General features: G+C 35.3%; 2 protein-coding genes across 21 annotated transcripts; both read left to right on the top strand.

Annotated features, from left to right (window-relative positions):
• The first annotated feature begins 86 nt into the window (after positions 1-86).
• Positions 87-1,382, top strand: LOC119987875. Its single transcript, XM_038832779.1, has 2 exons — positions 87-822; positions 910-1,382. The coding sequence occupies exons 1-2, from the start codon at positions 87-89 to the stop codon at positions 1,380-1,382; spliced, it is 1,209 nt and encodes a 402-aa protein (XP_038688707.1).
• A 1,382-nt stretch (positions 1,383-2,764) lies between these two features.
• LOC119989356 lies at positions 2,765-18,891 on the top strand. Of its 20 annotated transcripts, none has more exons than XR_005465796.1 (12): positions 2,765-3,062; positions 4,251-4,450; positions 4,534-4,594; positions 4,689-4,737; positions 5,990-6,044; positions 6,113-6,200; positions 7,688-7,806; positions 9,837-9,962; positions 12,543-12,636; positions 14,552-14,706; positions 16,302-16,420; positions 18,561-18,891. XR_005465796.1 is itself a non-coding variant. In XM_038834813.1 (12 exons), exons 1-11 carry the CDS (start codon positions 2,858-2,860, stop codon positions 16,417-16,419), a joined length of 1,200 nt encoding a protein of 399 aa, XP_038690741.1. In that variant the 5' UTR covers positions 2,765-2,857; the 3' UTR covers position 16,420; positions 18,561-18,891. The 20 variants fall into 20 exon arrangements, 10 of the variants coding, with proteins under 10 accessions (XP_038690741.1, XP_038690739.1, XP_038690738.1 ...); XR_005465797.1 differs by having other exon boundaries at positions 16,987-18,891; XR_005465799.1 differs by having other exon boundaries at positions 14,552-14,712.
• The last annotated feature ends 696 nt before the right edge of the window (positions 18,892-19,587 follow it).

The raw sequence follows: 19,587 nt of genomic DNA, 5'->3' as shown, positions 1-19,587 counted from the left end.
TGGTATTGGCAATCTTGTTATATAATCTTAATATCGATTTGTCTAGTTTTAAACAAGAAGTTAATTCCATTTGCTTTTGACAGGATATGGATATATATTCCGATGTAACTGAGCAGTTTATTATTGAAGAACTAGCGGCTATTACGGGGGTGGCACTTGTTGCGGCCGGTGAGGCTATGTTTCATAATCAATGTACACCTTGTTGGACTTCATGGTACACAGGCCATATGTACATGACAGACTTGTTACGTGGTAATAGAAAAAAATGTTTGTCTGTGTTGAGGATGGATAGAAGGGTGTTCAGGGACTTGTGTAGTGAATTGAGCACGAGGTATGGCCTCACACCATCTCGTGAACTAAGTGTAAAGGAGATAGTCGGGATGTTTGTTTACACAGTAGGAAATGGTGTCGGTAATCGTACTGTGCAAGATAGATTCCAGCATTCTGGAGAAACAATCCATCGCCAGTTTCATAATGTATTGAGTAGTTTGATTCGGATGTCAGACGATATTATCAGACCAAGGGATCCAACATATTCGACAGTCCCGAAGTACATAGAAGAAGACGACAAATATTTTCCATACTTTAGGGATTGCATCGGGGCAATTGATGGTACACATATTCATGCGTCAGTCCCGAATGATGATCGGACAAGATTCATTGGGCGAAAAGGCGTGACCACGCAAAATGTGATGGCGGCATGTGACTTCGATATGATTTTCACATATGTGTGTGCGGGTTGGGAGGGATCGGCGCATGATTCGCGAATTTTTAGTACGGTTCTCTCTAATGGAAACTCAAAGTTTCCCCACCCTCCCCCTGGTAAGTCATATGAACATATTTATTATAAACTAGTATTTTAATTCAAATTTCGTTAGTAAGTAACATTAACTGTCCAATATGTTACAGGAAAATATTACTTGGTTGATTCAGGATATCCGAATCAAAGTGGATATCTAGCACCGTATAGGGGACAGAGATACCATTTAGAAGTATTCCGAAATGGTCATGATGTATCGACACCACGGGAAGCCTTCAATCATGCACACTCATCTCTCCGTTCGGTTATTGAGCGCACATTTGGGGTGCTAAAAAATAAGTGGCACATTTTATCAACAATGCCCCCTTACTCATTTCGCACTCAAGTGAAGATTGTGGTTGCATGCGCAGTTTTACATAATTTCATACGATTGCACGCAATGGATGACCCGGACTTCACTGCATATAGTGATGATGACCACAATCTTCATGTATCAGGCATGGAAGCCAGTACCAGTGGAGTTGGAGCGAGCACTTCGGAGGACCAACCATTCATTGGTGAGGATCTAGAGATGGCAGCTCTCCGCGATATGATTGCGGCAGAAGTGTTTGCATCGTACTAGATTATTATTATTATTTTTTAATTAACAAATGTCATCAAATGATGTAAACTACTTTATTTTAAACTATTAGGGCAAATGCAATGGTTGGTAGGTAATGGGGATAGTAAACTGTATTGGGAAATGTGTTTTGCTGATGTGGATAGGAATGAAAATGTATTGTCTCTTGCCATTGTACAATGATGTTAAATAGATATTGGTTTAGTTAGTTAATTTTGGTGACAAATGTTTGAATAACATACAACAATATATATACTATTCAAAATGATTTTCTATAAAATTACATTAACCATAAATAATTATTTTAATTAATAAAATTTTACAGCAAATAAATACAATATTTAAAAAAAAATAGTAAATGATGGAAGAAAAATTTTAAATTTCATCCTGTCCATTTTTTTTGTGTGTGTGTGTGTATACATGGGTTTGGGTCTTTTAAAAAAACTAAAGAGAGAGATGGGTCTTGTAATCGAAACAGTATCACATACAAAATAGTATCACATACAAAACAGTATCTCATACGAAACAGTATCACATATAAAACAGTATCTCATACGAAACAGTATCATATACAAAACAGTATCTCATACGAAACAGTATCATATACAAAACAGTATCTCATACAAAACAGTATCACATACAAAACAATATCACATACAAAACAGTATCACATACAAAACAGTATCTCATACGAAACAGTATCATATACAAAACAGTATCTCATACAAAACAATATCATATACAAAACAGTATCTCATACAAAACAATATCACATACAAAACAGTATCACATACAAAACAGTATCTCTTACAAAACAGTATCTCTTACAAAACAGTATCACAGGAGAGAGAATAGGTTTACAGTTGATGTTTGTGTGGGCCCACACCAGTCCAGCAATTTGAAGCCCCAATAGAAGTATTTGTTCCCAAAATTGGTCCAGCAACTTTGATTGCCAAAAAGTCCATCATTGTATGAATTCAACCTCTCCATTTCCCATTAAAGATCCATTTAACCCATCCATTCTTGCCCTAAAGCCTACCATTGCATTTGCCCTTATGCAATGTAAACATTTTGTTAATTTATATTAATATTATTAATTATCTAATATAATATTTAAATTAGTATTATTAATTATATAATATTATTACTTTATATTAATATTATTAATTATTTTTATACTCAAAACACGAAACTGCGGTTGACCTGACCGCACCACACCACAGTTTTAAAAGTAATGCGCCAAACAGCTTTTTGCGTTCCAACTCACCTCACAGCACCACAGTTTTATAACTCACAGCACCACACCACACCTCACAGCACCTCACAGCATTCCCAAACAAGCCCAATTTGAGTGGTCAAATTTGGTGAAATCTGCCCAAGCCCAAGTGATGGAGTCTAAACAAATCTAAACTTTCAGCGACTGAGTTGAAACAATCTTTCAGTGTTATTAACTCGTCTCGAGATAGACTCCCGGGAGAATGCACAACTTGAAGAAGAGACGGCGAAGCGATAGAGAGATGGAGACACAAGTGAGAGAATGCATAAAAGAGTTGGTGAAATTCACGCTCGATTCTTACGTAAACGGAAACCTAGGGTTCGATCTTGGCCTCTCAAAGGAGTTCTGCGTCAATCTCCTCATGGACGATCCGGTCGATCCTTCTCCTCAATATTCCTCCAACACCGGTAATTTTCCTAGTCTTCTCCTGATTCCTTTTGTTTCTCGAGAAACTGTAAAGAAAAGAATAATATATCGGGACTAGAAGATATATATTAGATTTTTATGCTCAAAGGGCTTCCTTGCCATTCTAAATTTATGTGATTTTTGTCCATTTTCCGACAAAGGAGAAGAAGTAAAAGTTAGAACTTTCGTCAGTTTTTTAGCACATTAGAATTTAGGCATCCCAGTCTTTCTATCTCTTTTTTATTTTGATGTTTGTGTCTATTAATGTTAGTCTGCTGGTTTTACTGTGATATTTTGAATTAGTTTTAAAGCATATGCTGCTTACATAAAATAAAGCAATCAATCATTTTTTTTTTTGTATAAAGAATTCAAAATGCCTCATTGGTCTTTTTTTATTACCCTGTGTTGTTGATTTTAATAATATCCAAGACATGTGTCTCTATGTTGAAATCAGATAGGTATATGATAAATAAGAGAGAGGCAATGATACATTGATGCAAGCATTTCAGAAATTAAGAAGTATGTTGGCTTTGTTTTTGGTCCACGTGATCTTCATTTTCGTGTTTCTAATTTTTGGACAAGAAATAGTTTGTGTATTGTTGATGGTTTAGTTAGGAGCATAGTTTCATGATGTTTTAGGAGCATAGTTTCATCTGAACCATTTCATTCAAATCAGATGATAATATTTGGTTAAAAGATGACAAACCGGATGTACTATATTCACAACAGTTCTGAATATATGTGTAGAATACCGATCTAATGTGGTATTTGAAACTCTCTCTATGAAATGGGAAAAAAACTCTGAATAGATAAATGCTGTATCTTTTTTGATTTGTAGTCACGTCTATAAAGTTCAATCTATTTAAATAAGAAATTCTTTCAAGAAGTTTATTTTTATGCAGGTATGAGATTTTTGTTTATTCAACTGTAGTTTAGTTTTGAGTGTCTTCCTTTCTGTACTGATTCTGTGTTTTAGCTGATTGAGACATATTAGAATAAAAGCGCTAACCATGGAAAGCAAAATTTGAAGAGCAGATGCCATTTCGTATGTGTCCCTAGGACTTCTTTTATTTGTTTTGTTTTTTTTTTTAAATTTTTAAATTTAAGTTTGACAAGGCTGTGTGCTCATCAACTCATCTTGACTGTCAATTTCTTCGATTATGAGGAATATACCACTGCTTGGCTATCAGATTCTGCAGATTCTCTGAAAGGAGTTCCCTGTTATCCTTTACACAGGCATCTTACATCAGCTTTGTACCACTACATAGTTTTAGGGGAGATCTGTTCGACCCATAAATGTACGATGTTAATGAATGAAGATGTTCATCTAAAGCAGAAAAAGAATGGTTGGAACAAATTGATTGTGGTCGGTGGATCTGAACTAGTAAATGTAAAATAGTTTTTTGCGCCATATTTTTCCTATTATAGCGTATGATGATTTATTTTATTAACATCAATTCTGAATTTTATCAGGTTTTGAAAGCCATATCATGCGAATTCGATGTTGAGGAGCCCTTTTTCTCTTTGTTTAAAGGTTCCATTACATACATCCCCAAGTTAATATTTTTAGCTATTGGTAATTAAATTTGTATCTCTACTCAATCCCTTGTAACTTGTTATTGTTATAGATGGCCAGAAAACAGTTGAAGGAAGGTGCGCTATTGGTGATCATGACAGGTACTGGTTGTATAATTTCAAATGTACAATGAGGTTTATATGTCTTAGTTTCGGTTTGTTATTTATGTATTTACCTTTCCACTTTTGACATCCATGTGACATTTATTTTTAGTAGTTCTTGCATCTTGGTTTTAGTGTGTTGTAAATGTAATTACCTTTTCTCTGTTAGGGGGAATTAATTCAGTTAGTTCTTTGTATCATTAATATAAGGGATTGTTGAATGCCAAATGTATATGAATTTAATGAACCAGCTACCTATGAAAAAGCTTAGTACTTCTAAGTGTTCAAATGGGAAATGTTCTTCAGCTTGATGCTAGCACTCGGCTGACTGGATATGGATAATTTTGAGAAACATTTGCTATATCGAGAATTCTATAAAAGTAAATTTTTGGGTGCTAAAATACTGAATTAAGGACATCATTAAAAATATTTTTCCTAAAGCTATGTGTGTTTTTGTTAATGTAAAGATTTGTTTTCTGCTTTAAAAGACCTAGAAAAATACAAGAAGATTTTTTTTGAAATTCAATTTTGTGAAGGCCTTAAATTGCGTGAATTATGTTGTTGGCTTACTTTGTTCTAATGATTTTTGTGCTTTGTTTGTGAGTCAATTTCCAAGTTTTTTTTTTAGGAAATTAAGAAGTTCATGGTTTCTATCTGTTGCAACTTTTACGCACAATTGCACAAATCAACTTGATTGATATGCTTTGTCATGACTTGCGAAAACTCAAATACGTTGTTTGATGAGTTATGGAACTCATACTTTTCAATTTCATTATGTAGACTACTGAAAAATACAAAATCACACATACACATGTAGGAATATTTCTTCGCAAGGACAAATTAATATACGCTGATTATGAACTTAACTTTACTCGAATATTTTTATTTCCATGCTTTTCATCTGTATGTTCTGTCAAAAATGAAATAACTTTCTCATCAGTAGTGAACATTATGAATACTGTATGAATTTTACCTTGCAGTTTGTAAGGTTTTTTTTTTTTTTAAAATGAGCAAGCACATTTTTCATATATTTTTGCAGTCACCTCAATATCGGTCTTATCAATTAATTCTTATATCTTTGCCACGGAATGTGGGATCTCCATCCTTTAAGGGAGGAGAAGTGCAAGTTGGTTGCGAAAATTGGTTATGAATTGTTTGACTACATAGACTAGGGTGTTTTAAGTATATTTTAGTAATCATCTCGTTCTGCCTCTTTACTTGTTTATGTCCTTATTCGCTAATATATTCTCAGAATTAAACCCGGAGCTTTGATTCTTCTGAACAAAATTTTGGTGCTCGAAGTTCAGGTGATCTTATGTTCATGTGAACTAATCTTTTATGTCTTTATGTGGCTCATCGTACGTTAAATCTGCAGAATGTATACCGGTATGCTTCTTTTTCTGAGATGTTGGAAGCAGAGACTCTTGCAAAAGTCCTTCCTGGAGTGAATACGGTTGAAGAGGGTAATAAAAAGGACTCTCCCTTTACAGGGGAATATGTGATAGTACTTTTTTTTCCACTAAATTATGTTCCACCAAGGAAAGCCTGGGCATAAGAATTCCATTATAAGTGGCGGGTAGCTGTTTGTGATAACGTATAGCTTTTATGTTGGGTAGTGCATAGTACATATTTAGAATGTAGGGTTTGAAACCAACCGTCACATGCTCAATTTTCACTACCAAACTTTTGCTTATGATGGGACCAAGTCCTCTTGTAATTCACACCAACAAGAATCGAAAGAAGTTCAAAGCTAATTAAAGGAAATCGTAGCACAATTATTGAAATCACTTCCCAACCTTTTAAATGATCACATAAGGAACAGCTAATAGTCATCTCGTTCTAACAAAATTGAAAGATCATGGCCAGTACTTATGGGCCAGCATGATGGTTACAAATGGTTGCAACATACATGTGTGTATGCCCCATGTACGTTTATTCGAAGAAACTCAACCGCCTAGATGTGCTATCTTTCTTGCAAGCCTATGATGGGACTAACCAACATAACCCACAGGGATGACCATACGGTCCATACACACTGAGCTTCTGACATAGTCACTCTTTGTTAGATGCATGGCACCACCTGACCATGTGATGCAAATCTGCCTACACTTCTGACTGTTGTTCAAATTATCCCAGCCATAACTGAGCCGATCATCAGGCTACTGTCCAGCCCATGATTTGGGATGGCCGGGTTGGTTAGTTGCTCATATCTTAAGTCATCTTAGCCGTGGTGGCTTGGACCAGGCAGATCCGTACCCTGCCACCTCCTGAAGAGTCTTGTGAACAGAATCCTAACTGGCAAGAGGAAGCATTTATTTGCAATCTTTATATTATTGGTATTTCAAATCATGTCTCTTGTAAAGGTTAGCATCCCCTTGGTCCCTCCAATAAGTTTCTTTTTATCCTTCCGTATCAAGAGGTATCTAATAGGGATATTGTTGTTGCTCGATAGACATAGATATTTGAAATCTACAACCAATCTGTTCTTTTTTCTTTTTTTTTTCTTGTGAAAGTTTTCAGTTTTATAGGAAAGAAAAAAGGAAGCAAAACAAAGAAACGATGGTCTCTCAACTCTTTTGCATCCATATATAAGATATGGAGACAAATTTTTTATTTTGAACTTTGCTATGACTGTATATATTGCAAATGGTATGCGATACAAATATGATATTGGCTTGCCTTATTGTATGGCTTTGATGAAACATTTTGCATAATAGATACTTTAATTTGATTGAAATATTATAAGTGAAATCTAGTTTTGTCTTAAAAGTGCTTTTGATGTTTGTTGGTCTTCTTATTGCATGTTTGCAACTTAATATTCAGTGATATTTTGTTCTAATTTTTCTATTCATTGCTTCAATGAGCATTCCAAGAACTATTGGAGGCACCTGGTTCTTTACTTTGCGATGTCTTAATTCAATTACAGTACACAGAAATATGGCTTTCGCAGGTGTCAAAGTTTATAGGAAGTTTTGTCCAGAAGAGAAGGAGAGCCTCAATGGTGTTATTGCAATTCATGTTTCAAAAGTTGCTAGTCAGCCCTACCTTTCTTTGGCTACCATGTTTTTGGTGAGTTGCTCGCCTTATTTTTGGAGTGAGCATGTTGCATTCTATGGGATTACAATATTCATATCTATCCAGCAGATAACTTCTATTGCAATGGTGCTATTTCCTGTGCAGGGCAATAGTATTCATGCTATACACTCATGTTGTATAAAATGATTAATATTGTAGCATGCACAGTTGTATCATCTTTTGTTGTATACAAAAAATTTAAGGAGCACCAAGCCGGTGCAAACCAGAGATTACACAGTGGCTAAACTCGTTATCTCAAGAACGTTGTTATAAAGGGAGGTACACCAAAGTTTAAAGCAACTAACCAGACATCTCTGAAGCTAAGAAAACCAGACTCTATAGTAATGAATATCGTACAATTCTTCTCCGTCCAGATCATCCAAACAAAGAACATAGGAAGAATCTGAAAAATTCTTCTCTTATTCTTGGTGGTGCTCTGTTTGCTCCAGGCTAAAAATTCATTCTCCACTCAGCGTGATACCCAGTTGATACCAATCAGTTTCACCATACTTTCCTAGACCAGGGGCAGTTCAGCAGTAGGTGGTTGATACATTCCTTGTTAGAATTACAACAACAACATCTGTTTGCCAAGTAGAAGCCTTTCTTTGGCAAGTTATCCACTGTCAAAATTCTGCCCCAAACTACTTCCAACCACAAGAAAGCAACCTTTGAAGGAGCTTTAGATTTCCTGGTGTAGTGCCATGGGAATTTAGGTGTGGTGTGATTGTACTTATTCTTACGAATTTCGTTGTCCTTGGGATGTCCTCCAACAAATTTTATCCTCCTGTTTTGAATTGATACTTGTATTGTCTAAGGCATTCCAGAATTTTGTGAAAGGATCCAATTCCAAATTATGAGCAGCTCTGTGGAAATTAATAGTCCATGAAATTGCAGTGCTAGAGAAGTTAAACCAGGTCACTGATCATGATTTTTTTCTGAGTGGCCAAGATATAGAGGTCTAGAAAAACCACTTCGTGAAGAGTTTGACCAGTCCAATGGTCTTCCCAAAATCTAGTTGATGTACCTGCACCAGCCTTGAGGCGAGTTAGAGAAGACCACTCTTCCCATCCTTCTCTGATATAATTCCAAAGGCCAGTGCCGTGAGTTTCTCTACTTTGATTAGAGATCCAACTATTTTTGTGCTCATCACATTTGGTGACTATCACCTTTCTCCATAACCGATCCTTAATGTTAAACTCCCAGTAAATCTGTCTTGAAAGAGAGCAAATACATAATTCCTAAGCCTTCATGTTCCTTGGAGGCTTGGAAAGCTTGATTGAGTTCCAATTCAGTAGATGAAAATTTATTTTATCCATAACATAATTGTCTCAACCCCTAGCTGCAGTTGATTCAGGAAAAGGAAAGAGAGATATCAGATGGCTAGGGAGATTAGAGAGGCAGTTTTTAATGAGAGTCATCCGGTCAGCCTTAGATAAGTTATTAATTTTCCACCCTACAAGCTTTTTCTCAAATCAGGACACCAGAGGACTCCAAATGTCTTGATTTAGGGTATAGGGTTTAGCATTATGCAATTTCTATATCAAACCTTGTGAAGTTTTAATTAAATTATGATATTGTGACTACCTTGGTAACTATTCATCAAATTGCTGAAATGTCTTTTTTTATATGTATGATACCCATATTGCTTCTAACTGAACAACGCTCATTTTCCATTGCCTTTTGGAGTTTTATGTATGAATATGTTTTACCAGTCCTTGTTCCTTTTGCTGTGGTCCTCTTCTCATTTGGATTTTTTTATTTTACTTTTTAATCTGGTTGATTCGATGATGCAAATGCCATTTGTGATCATCATCCTCTAATCATTAACATAAATTGTTGTGAGAACTCAAACGCACACATTTATATGTGGCTGTGAATGTGTACAAACATGCATACTTATATCACATCTGCTGAATGCTTCCATGTAATGTGGTAGATATCTTTTTGTTACAATGTTTGAATAGAGTCTTGCCTCTCGGCAACATAATGAGAACAGTCCCTACTCTTTGATAATTTTTGTCCAGGGTTTAAGTTATGGTGGTGTTCGAAACCTACTGGGTCTTGTGCAGACTGCTGGAACAATTTCCGATGGCCTCCCTCCACCAAGATCATCTCTACTTTCATCTTTCATGTTGCCGTTTAATCCAAAAGTGAGTCATTTAGTTTATGGGATGGCATCTCACAGGTTCAATTCCAATAAGCCTCTCCACAAATTATGTGGGGATAAGGTTTGCGTACTCTTGCCTGTCCCCAACCCCGCACACTACGGGAGCCTTGGGCATGAGTGTTTACTTTTTTTTTTTTTTTTGTTGAAAAGCACCTATTGCTGCAGTTGTTTAATGCAATAATTATATCTCCGTGTTGTAAAGTTGCGTCACGTGGAATGCAAGACAAGGCCACTTTGATGTGGAAATCAGATGCGGTTACACTTTTAACGCAGATTCAATCAAATCTACTCTTGATATTATTATGCTGTTAATGCATGTACATAGTCTTCTATAAACCAAACTTATTTATGGGACAATAAGGCTATGTTTGGAAGGAGGGAAATGAAAAGGAGGGTAAGGGAGGGGAATGGAGATGAGGTGAGGAGTGGGTTGGTTATGGTTGAGGGATTCCATTCCTATATGGGAGATTTTTCTGATGGTGGTAGGGAATATTCTCTTCTCCTTGTTTTGTTTGAGCTGGAGTGGAAGGGAATGAGGAGAAATTCTTTTTAGATATAAAAATAATAAATATTATTCAATGTAATATTTGTATGAGTGCATCAAAGAGGCAATCATCAATTCTCACAATAGTAATGGAAAGGTCTTATCAATAGAATTTCCATTTAAGTGAGATCCAGACATAGGTTGTAATCTGTCTCTAATTTCTTTTAATTACCTCTTGTGCTCATGGTAAAATGTCTCCACCAACAGAGTTAATAATATATTGTTTCTAAGATTTTCTTTTTATGATATTTTTCTAGTTTTTTACTAGTAACTATGTGAGTTGGATGCCTTATTAAATTTGTGCCAGTTAAGATGAGTTTTTAAAAATATCTTATCATCTTTCATTTCCTTGCCAGATTCTACTTAGTAAACGACTAAACGTTGCTTTACATCCAATAAATCTAATACTGTTACTATACACAGGTGTGTATTTCATGCTAGTATAGAGATAAAAGGTAGAAACTAATTGATATGACATCTAAACAATGTCCGATGTTTATTAATCTATATATTGTGTTGGTGGGTGTGTGGGCTAGTTTTTGGTAGTGATTTTTTTTTTTTTTGGGATTTTGGTAGGGTGTCTGTGCTAATGGGCGTCTCTCCATGTGTGAATGTATTACTGTGTCTTTATATACCATAACAAAAAACAAAAAAGAAAACTGTCTTTATATATATAAAATCTGGGTGCCTTTGCATGTGTATTATGAGTATACCTATGTGTGTGTATATAATTTACATACATGTGCATGTTTGGGTCAGGAATATATCTCTCTGTATGGGACTTGTATATATGTATATACTTGGTTGTGTGTATATATATATATATATATATTCAATGAAGTATATACATATATATATACAGGAATTCAAGAAATAAAATAAGGACACATGTTTTCACCATTGATTTGGAATATGTGGGACCCAAAGCAAAGCAGTGGGTTCCACTTGTCATCTAACTTAAATCAATGGTCAAAAAGTTGTCGTTATTTTGTGTCCTTATGGAAGAATTAGAATTATTATTATATATATATATAGTCCTTCTCCAGTAAGGACTTTCTTATTTGAGTTAAAATGGAGACCTTTACTTTTATGCCGTTGGATATGACCAGTGGATGAGATTAAAGCTGATTAAACAAATCCTAAAACTCTAATAAAAACCCTAAACCCTAAATCATTTTTTTCTCAGCCATTTGGTCATATCCAACGGCTTAAAAGCAAAGGTCCTTATTTTAGCTAAAATAAGGACGTCCATACTGGAGAATTCCTATATATATATATACACACATTTGTGCCCTAAAAAATATAGGCTCAGCTAAAGAAGTACATATGTTACGTATATATATGTGCATATCTCATATTTAACATTATCCATCTATATCGGTATGAAAACTGAACAAGGAACGATAATTAGGGTAGTTAAAATTTTTTTTGTGGTTCCATGTATTTTGTTTCCCAGGTATTGATTTATTAGCTGAAATAGAAGGGGTAAAGCGAAGGTTAAGTGGCAACAAAGTAAAGTTCTTACTACAATGAACAAGAGCAAAGGAGGCCAAAGGTTGATTGGAAGTATAATGTGGAAAGTTTAATGTCTCTAGCAAAAGAGTTTACTTAAAAGCATATATTATTTCTGGGTGAAAAAAAATTAACTTGTTTTCCTCCATTGACTTTCAATTTTTATTTACTGTCTATTTTCTTTCCTCCATTTACATTTTTATATACTTATATTTTTCTCTGGGGATAGTATGAGCATGAAATATGAATGGTAGTCGGTTGATCGTTTTCCTTAAAATTATAGGAACAGCGAAGTGTTACCCAGAACTTTGTAAAATTTACACTTTTAAATAGATAAAGGTACTTTTTTTTTGAATGTTTGGAAAAATCTGAAAAGAAGTGTTCTTTTTTGTTCATACTTCATAGACCTGTTTTATGCTCATATTTCTCATTACTGGAAATTTATCAATCCTAATGCTGTTGAAAGTTTACATTGTTTAATATGCATCTTCCTCCTTTTGGCTTTAGGTCAAAGGTAGTGTCTTAACTACTGGAGCTCGAGCCTTAATGAAGCATGCAGAACGAAGTAGCGACAGATATTGGGGTGGCATCCTTGGAAATGGTGAGTTGCTGTTTAATTTAACTTCTCATTGCATCCAATTAGAACACTCTTTGTTTATCTTTTGTGGTGTATGTGTTGGGTGTTGTCTGTGTTAACATACTGTAAGTTGTTGGAATAACTTTTTCAGTGACTAAATAGCCCCACCCATCACTTGTTGACTATGAAAACAAGACTTCATCAGAATCATCTGCCACCTCTCTTCACCACCTGCTATCCAGCTGAGCAGAGTTTATAAAATCATTGTTATCCATCTGCAAGTGTAATATCAACACTGATTAGATGATCAGTAATATCAGCAGGTCACTGACTAGATGATCTTCCCCTTAAATGAAGTCAACCATGGTCTATTTGTGATGACCCTTTAAATTATCCACTGCATTTTAATGCCTTTTCATTGCTACATCAATGAATAAGGATGTACATGGTCTTGGTTGGGTTGCTTTTATCTAGTTGACCAAACCAGCTTTGGTATTGTTCAGTTTTGTTTGTTGGTTTTCGAAAGTTCTAATCTTTTACATGTAAATAAGAAGTTATATTATATTAATACGTTCTAGATGTGACTAATGACTCTTTATCCAAAGTCTTTATTATTTATTACATCAAGCAACTTGATGCATTCCTCTGACACCAACTTGCTTTAATCTTAGAATTTGATCGCCGCCGTAATTGTTAGAATATGTATAAATGATGTGACATACCCCAACTCAACAAGTTAACTTATTGGGTTGATTGACAAAGTAAATAATCTTGACATGGTATCGGAACATGAGGTGTTGGGTTCAAACCTTAGCTTTTGCAATTTAAACCCCCATTTTTATTGTTGCCCCAGGTATGGGACTGTGTGTATTTGTTATTGCCCCAAGTGAGGGCCTTGTGTGAAAGTAGCCCTAGTGTTGGGCCTTGTTTGTTGTGCACATGCTAGGCTGTCAAATTGTCCAGCCCACAAGTGAGGGGGTGTTAGAATATTTATAAATGATGTGTGACTTATTGGGTTGAATGACAAAGGAACTAATATTAACACTAATAATTGTAGTAACTTCACTAGCATTGAAATTCTTAAACTTGCGATGTAAATTCATATCTTCCAACCATGTATATCCAAGGAACTAGTTCTACTGTGCATGAATTTTTTTTGGTGATTTAATTCTACTCTAATCTCTCTGGCTGTTGGCCCCACGTTGTGGACATTCTATTTTCATGGTTTGAACCTTTGATAGGTAGGTTGCAATTTGACGACTTTACTGCTGTCACAGGTTCGCCATTCAGGAAGTCTATAACATAAATGAGTATATTTTCGAGATCTGTGGTCCATACTTCTTCGCAAATTAACTGTGGTTTGGAGTTTTCAATTGTGTATTTGGAAGGACTGTGTTTTAGGTTTCCCTCTTATCTTGTATCTCCTATTTAAATATTTCCAATATACGTACTACCACATAACATATCTACAATGTACGTGCCTTAGCATCTTAGTGGACTTTCCTGCATCTAGTCTTTGATTGGTGCTACCCCCTACTTTGTATCAAATAGTCTTATTTCTTATCCCATCCTTGTTTTGCTGCATTTCCAACACAACATTTTCAGATTTTCCATACTCATTCTTTAGGCTTGTTTTTCTCTAATGGCCCAACATTGAGTATTATACATCATTGTGGGGCATATAGCAGACCTATAGAATTTCCTTCTTACCTTCAAGTGTATTATTTGGTTTATTCTCTGCTGTGATACTGATCGATACATTGTCAGGCTTGATGAGTTTTATGGATTTTCTATTAGCTTAGGGGTAGTATCTTTTGAGTTCTAATACAGGTTATTAGAATAAGCATGTTCCATCAAGAAATAGACAAATATTTGTCATTGGCTTATTCTTATTTGCTCGAGAGTGAGTATAGTGTTATTAATTTCTTCTCATGTCCAGATTATGATAAAAATAGGCATGCAATGGAGGTCATCAGTCGCCTAATGTCCAATTGTTGCTGGATAAATGTGCATATTGTTCCACCACACGGGGTTGTCTTTGAGATCAGAGTAGCCAGTGGTTATGGTGCGCGATGGTCAAAGGATGGAAACAAGGTATAAGTAAGTGACAACAAACATGTTTTGCCTTTAGATATATGTTTCTGTGTATGTGTATCGATGTATATATGTTGGTGCACTTGGGAGTGGAAGTATAGAACTTGCAAGAATTGATGACGCATGGCTGACATTGAAGCTCAAAATTAATACGTGTAGAAAATGCTGCTGGAGAGAGCCGTGTTTATCATGTCTTTTATTGGGGTATTTATACTTCTTAGCTTTCGGATGCATGTTGATTGCTATAAACTTACAAATCGGTGAGAAAGGGATACTTTTAAATTGTATGATTTTATCGTGGTCATATAACACGGATGCCACATGTATCTAGGATTTAACATAGTCTTATAAAACATTAGGAATAGAGTTCAAGTACAAATAATTAGGGTTGTGTACATTTTTTGTTTATCAAAATAGAGAGTATAAAGTTGAGGTTGGAGGATAGTAGCTAAATAAATATCAGAATCTGGCTAAAGTTAAAAACAACTCTAAAGAAAATTCACAAATATTCTTAGTGAATTTTTATTACATTTTTCAGAGTCATATGGTTCTCGTCATTAAAAAAAGATAAACAACTCCCGTGGACGGGCGGGGTCGAGGATAGGCAGATGTACATGGACCTTTCCCGCACATAATATGTGGAGAGGTTGTTTTCAGGAATTGAACTTGTGACCTTTAGGTTGCACCCTTGCAACTCTTACCACTAGGCCACATGTTTGTCTGTAAAAAAAGGTAAACAACTCCCGTGCACAAGGCGGTCGGGGAGATATAGGATGTACGCAAACCTTACTCTCACATAATATATAGAGGTTGTTTCTTGGAATTGAATATGTGACCTTTAGGCTACACTCCTGTAACTTTACCACTGGGCCACATGTTCGCCTAAAAGGTAAACAACACCTGTGCACAAGGCTCCCGCAGTGGGCAGAGTCAGAGACAGGCAAGATGTAACAGACCTAATATGTGGAGAGGTTGGTTCTAGGAATTAAATCTGTGACCTCTAGGTTGTACCACCTGCAACTCTACTACTAGGTCACATGTTCACCTGTGGATCTTGTTATATTAATGAATAGCACCTAAATCTACTGTTAAACTTTAAGACTCTTCTTTGTACTAAATTGTTCAATGGTGAAAACTCTGAAGTCTTTGTTTTCTATTTCTCTCCTCTTGTAATAGTATGATAATTCACGTTGGATGGAAATTAATGTGCACCCGAGTGTGTCTTGGCTTGCTGCAATGCTAAATATTAGGAAGTCATGCAAAAGAATCCAAAGTATCAAAGCTGAACAGGGTAGCCTAGTGGATAGGTTGAACTTTGCGCCAGCCATAAACTTGGAGATCTTAGGTTCAGATTTAACCTGGTGCATCTTGAATTTAAATGATGTTAGGGGTTTACAGGTCACCGCCACTATCTTGGGTATTACCGTGTAAGACATGGTTTTTGGCAAGGTTTTGGATTAGCGGTTCTTATAACTTTTCGCAAGACATGTTATCTAGTTATTTACTTTTTTTATTTGGTCTGGCAAAGGTCTTAATGACACCTTTTATTTTTTTTTTCTTTAGGTTGAAATTATATTCTTAATGTGTCATTTCAGTTCATTGGATTTCTTGAGCCTTACATGGATGACGGTCACTCAAAGGGATGGAAGCATTGAAGTTAGACGCGATTTTGCTGTCGGTTTCCTTGAGCTACATTGGAGTGTGCTTTTTTAAGGTAGTGTAACCAATACTCATGCTTGGATCGCATAGGAAAAATGTCCTATTTTCTTCTGCTATTTTGAAGTTTTGGATTGGAAAATGGTCACATCTTTGCCTTTTCGACTACAATGTTACACTAAGCAATCCCTTCGCTAGCAAAGTACAAGATGTGGTATGTAACCATCCTGTCGAAAATTCACATTAAAGTTTATACAGATTCTTGCAGGCTTGCACATCTAAATGCATTCTTTAGTTCCTCTTTTACTGCTTTCCTGTTACAGGATTAGTTGGAGGTTCATGTAGTTTGGATTTCTTGCCTTTTGTGCTCCAAAAGTTATGTGATTTGTGCATTGGAAAATGTTCATTCATTTCCTCTTCAATTGTATTAGTAAATTTTGAAGTTATATAATTCACGAGGAATATAGATTAGGATTGTAGGAATCCTTTCTCTATCAAAAGGCGTGGACTTGAATATGAGATTCAAAAAAGGAATAAATGAAGTAAATGAATTGAGGAGAAGAATTTCCAAATAGTGTCAACCTTTTGTCAAGTACTTACAAATAATTTTCATTTTGTTGTCAGCTTGAATGAACTGTGCCTGTGCAAGCAGCCAGTCCCAAGCCTGGGATAAGGCTTGAATGATGCTGATGCTGATGATTTGTTTGCTTGAATGGATTCTTCATTCAACTGTATGCCTTAATTGTAGTGCTATAAATTTGGTCAATGCGACCTTTGTCTTCTAAATGCTAGTTATGCTTGTGTTTCTGATTCCTTATTAATTTATTCATTTTTTTTATAAAAATTTGTGGGGTAATTATTGTGCCACATTATAGAATTACTGTGTAATGGTTTTAGTAAGTTCTTATTTAGGAGAAAATTCTCAACCAAAATGTTGGACAGAATCTTCACACATGAACCAAAGAGAAAAACTAGGGACTTCATGGTCTAGGTTTTGTACAAGATTGATGAGTTAGTGGAACCATGTAACATCAATCTCAAAACTTTCACTGTTCCCTCTTTAGCCAGTGAACAGTGAAAGTTTTGAGAGTGAACCAAAGGAGAAAAACTAGGAACTTTATGGTCTAGGCTTTGTACAAGATTGATGAGCTAGCGGAACCATGTAACATCACTCTCAAAATTTTCACTGTTCCCTCTTTGGCCAGTGAGCACATCATGTGCCTCTTCTAATTTTTTCTCATGTCGCAATCATAATTATTAGAATCCTCATTTTTGAACTGTTCACTTTGCCTAAAAAGTGTTGGATGCTGAAGGTACTCTGTGATGGGCTTGTGCATTGGAACATCTCCATGCACCATTAGTTAGAATTCTACTTATGATGAATCCCAAGTAGATGTCTGTCTTTACCTAAAGGACAATTGATGCGTATGTTTTTTGTGGTTCTTGTGGGCTTATGAAATTAACTTGCTAACGATGTTTTTGCTTCCTTAATGATTCCACCGGTGTCATTGTTACCTGAAAGTTGAAACCCCTTTGGGCTTGGACATGATGCTTTCCGTGCCCCCTGGATACGGTTATTCATTCATGATTTATCTTTTAAACAGCCTTTGTGTTGGTCATATGATAGAAAAGTTGAGGTTTATTTTCCCTTTGCTTTTTATTGGTACATTTGTGATTGCTGCTTAGTTGATATGCTGTTTATTTAGTAATGTGTGAGATAAATTGACTAGGTTAGTTTTGGTATGCGGGATTAAACTGGGATTGGATTGAACCATACTAGACAAGTCTAGTCTTAGATTGGATTGGACTAATATTAATGTTATCCTGTATTTGGTGAACAATGAGGTGAAAGTCTTTAGACAAGTTTTTTTGCATGGATGCTAATGAGGTAACCATTTTTTTGTTTTATGATAATAAATAAACAAGTGCATGATATGTGTGTATGTAGGATATATTTGTATGAATATGTAAATGTTAATGTATATACATTGGACCTACGTACTAGCCTACAAACTACGCATGTCAGGCAAGTCTATGAAAAATCCATGTGTGAACTCATGCCTCCGGAGATAATTGAACCTTGGTGAGAGAGCGTGACTAGAATGCACCTTACCACCAGGCCAACACTATCATTGGCCTTTGTTGTTCCCCTTTGAGTATGATATATACTTGGTAACTTGGCATACACTTTGACTCAGGACATTGAGGGATTTTGTGCTGGGAAGCTGCCAATGGAAGGACCACTTAAATGTGGTATTTGGTTAGATGCGACAAAGCATTTTTCTTATCTTTTCTAATCCTTTCTTTTTTAATTTTAAGGTTCACTAGTTTGTTCATATGGTTTGTTGTTGACCTGCTTTTTCAAAGGCGTTGTTTTCATGTGTTATGTTTATGTGTAAAAAGGCTGATGGAGTTGTACTCAAAAGAACACCTTTTGACTTAATTGTATTTGTACCAACACCAGTACTGAAATTTACATGGTAGCAAGAGAGGTGATTGAGTTATTATTGCTTATGAATTACTGATAAAGGTTATTTTTTTCCAAGTCTTATTTTGTCTTCGCCAAAATTAGCAATATTTTCTTATGAAAATTTGATGGCTATTACTCTGCTTTCATCCACGGATTTGCTTTCTGAATTTGATGGCTATGGTTTAGCAATATTTTCTTATGATTTTTTTTTTAAATTTAGAATTTTTGTTTTCTAATGATTAAATTTCTGAGGCATGAGCAAACACATAAAGAGACAGCGCAGGCTGCAAGCAATGCAAAATTGCAAATCATGGACCACACAAGTGCAATACACATATCAAGTAAGATTAAAGAAATAATAATAATGTGAGGGCGAAGGCTTTTTATCCAATGATTCGAATTTGATGGAAAAATAAGTCTCAAGTTTGTCTTCTTGTCTAATCGTTAACGAGGAATAAAATTCGTTTAGATTCTAAAAATATGTTAAATTATAAATTAAAATGTGTTTTTAAGTATTTTGATATTCATAATGTTGAAATATAATAAAATCTAGACCCTAAATCCTAAATATAAGTTCTTAACTGCTATTATAGTAAAAATCATGATTTGACAAGATCTTTGGAGGAAATTGTAACTATAATTGTTGTAAAAATTGAAGCCCATCCCAGCTAGTAAAACCTACTCAGTTGTTAAAAACAATGATAAACACACATATCGAAATAGCAAATATGGAGAATTACTATAAAGATGTCGTA

This window comes from Tripterygium wilfordii, chromosome 21 (genome assembly GCF_013401445.1).
Source record: "Tripterygium wilfordii isolate XIE 37 chromosome 21, ASM1340144v1, whole genome shotgun sequence".
In the NCBI taxonomy this organism is placed as follows: domain Eukaryota; kingdom Viridiplantae; phylum Streptophyta; class Magnoliopsida; order Celastrales; family Celastraceae; genus Tripterygium; species Tripterygium wilfordii.
This window is presented reverse-complemented; position numbering and strand designations above follow the sequence as displayed.

Bases quoted from the DNA above. Each gene is read 5' to 3' on its own strand.
- LOC119989356 (XM_038834808.1), top strand. From the start codon at position 2,858: ATGCACAACTTGAAGAAGAGACGGCGAAGCGATAGAGAGATGGAGACA. The intron at 4,738-5,989 runs GTACTGGTTGTA...ATATATTCTCAG, and splicing joins GCTATTGGTGATCATGACAG to AATTAAACCCGGAGCTTTGA. The intron at 12,637-14,551 runs GTGAGTTGCTGT...TCTCATGTCCAG, and splicing joins GGGTGGCATCCTTGGAAATG to ATTATGATAAAAATAGGCAT.
- LOC119987875 (XM_038832779.1), top strand. From the start codon at position 87: ATGGATATATATTCCGATGTAACTGAGCAGTTTATTATTGAAGAACTA. The intron at 823-909 runs GTAAGTCATATG...AATATGTTACAG, and splicing joins GTTTCCCCACCCTCCCCCTG to GAAAATATTACTTGGTTGAT.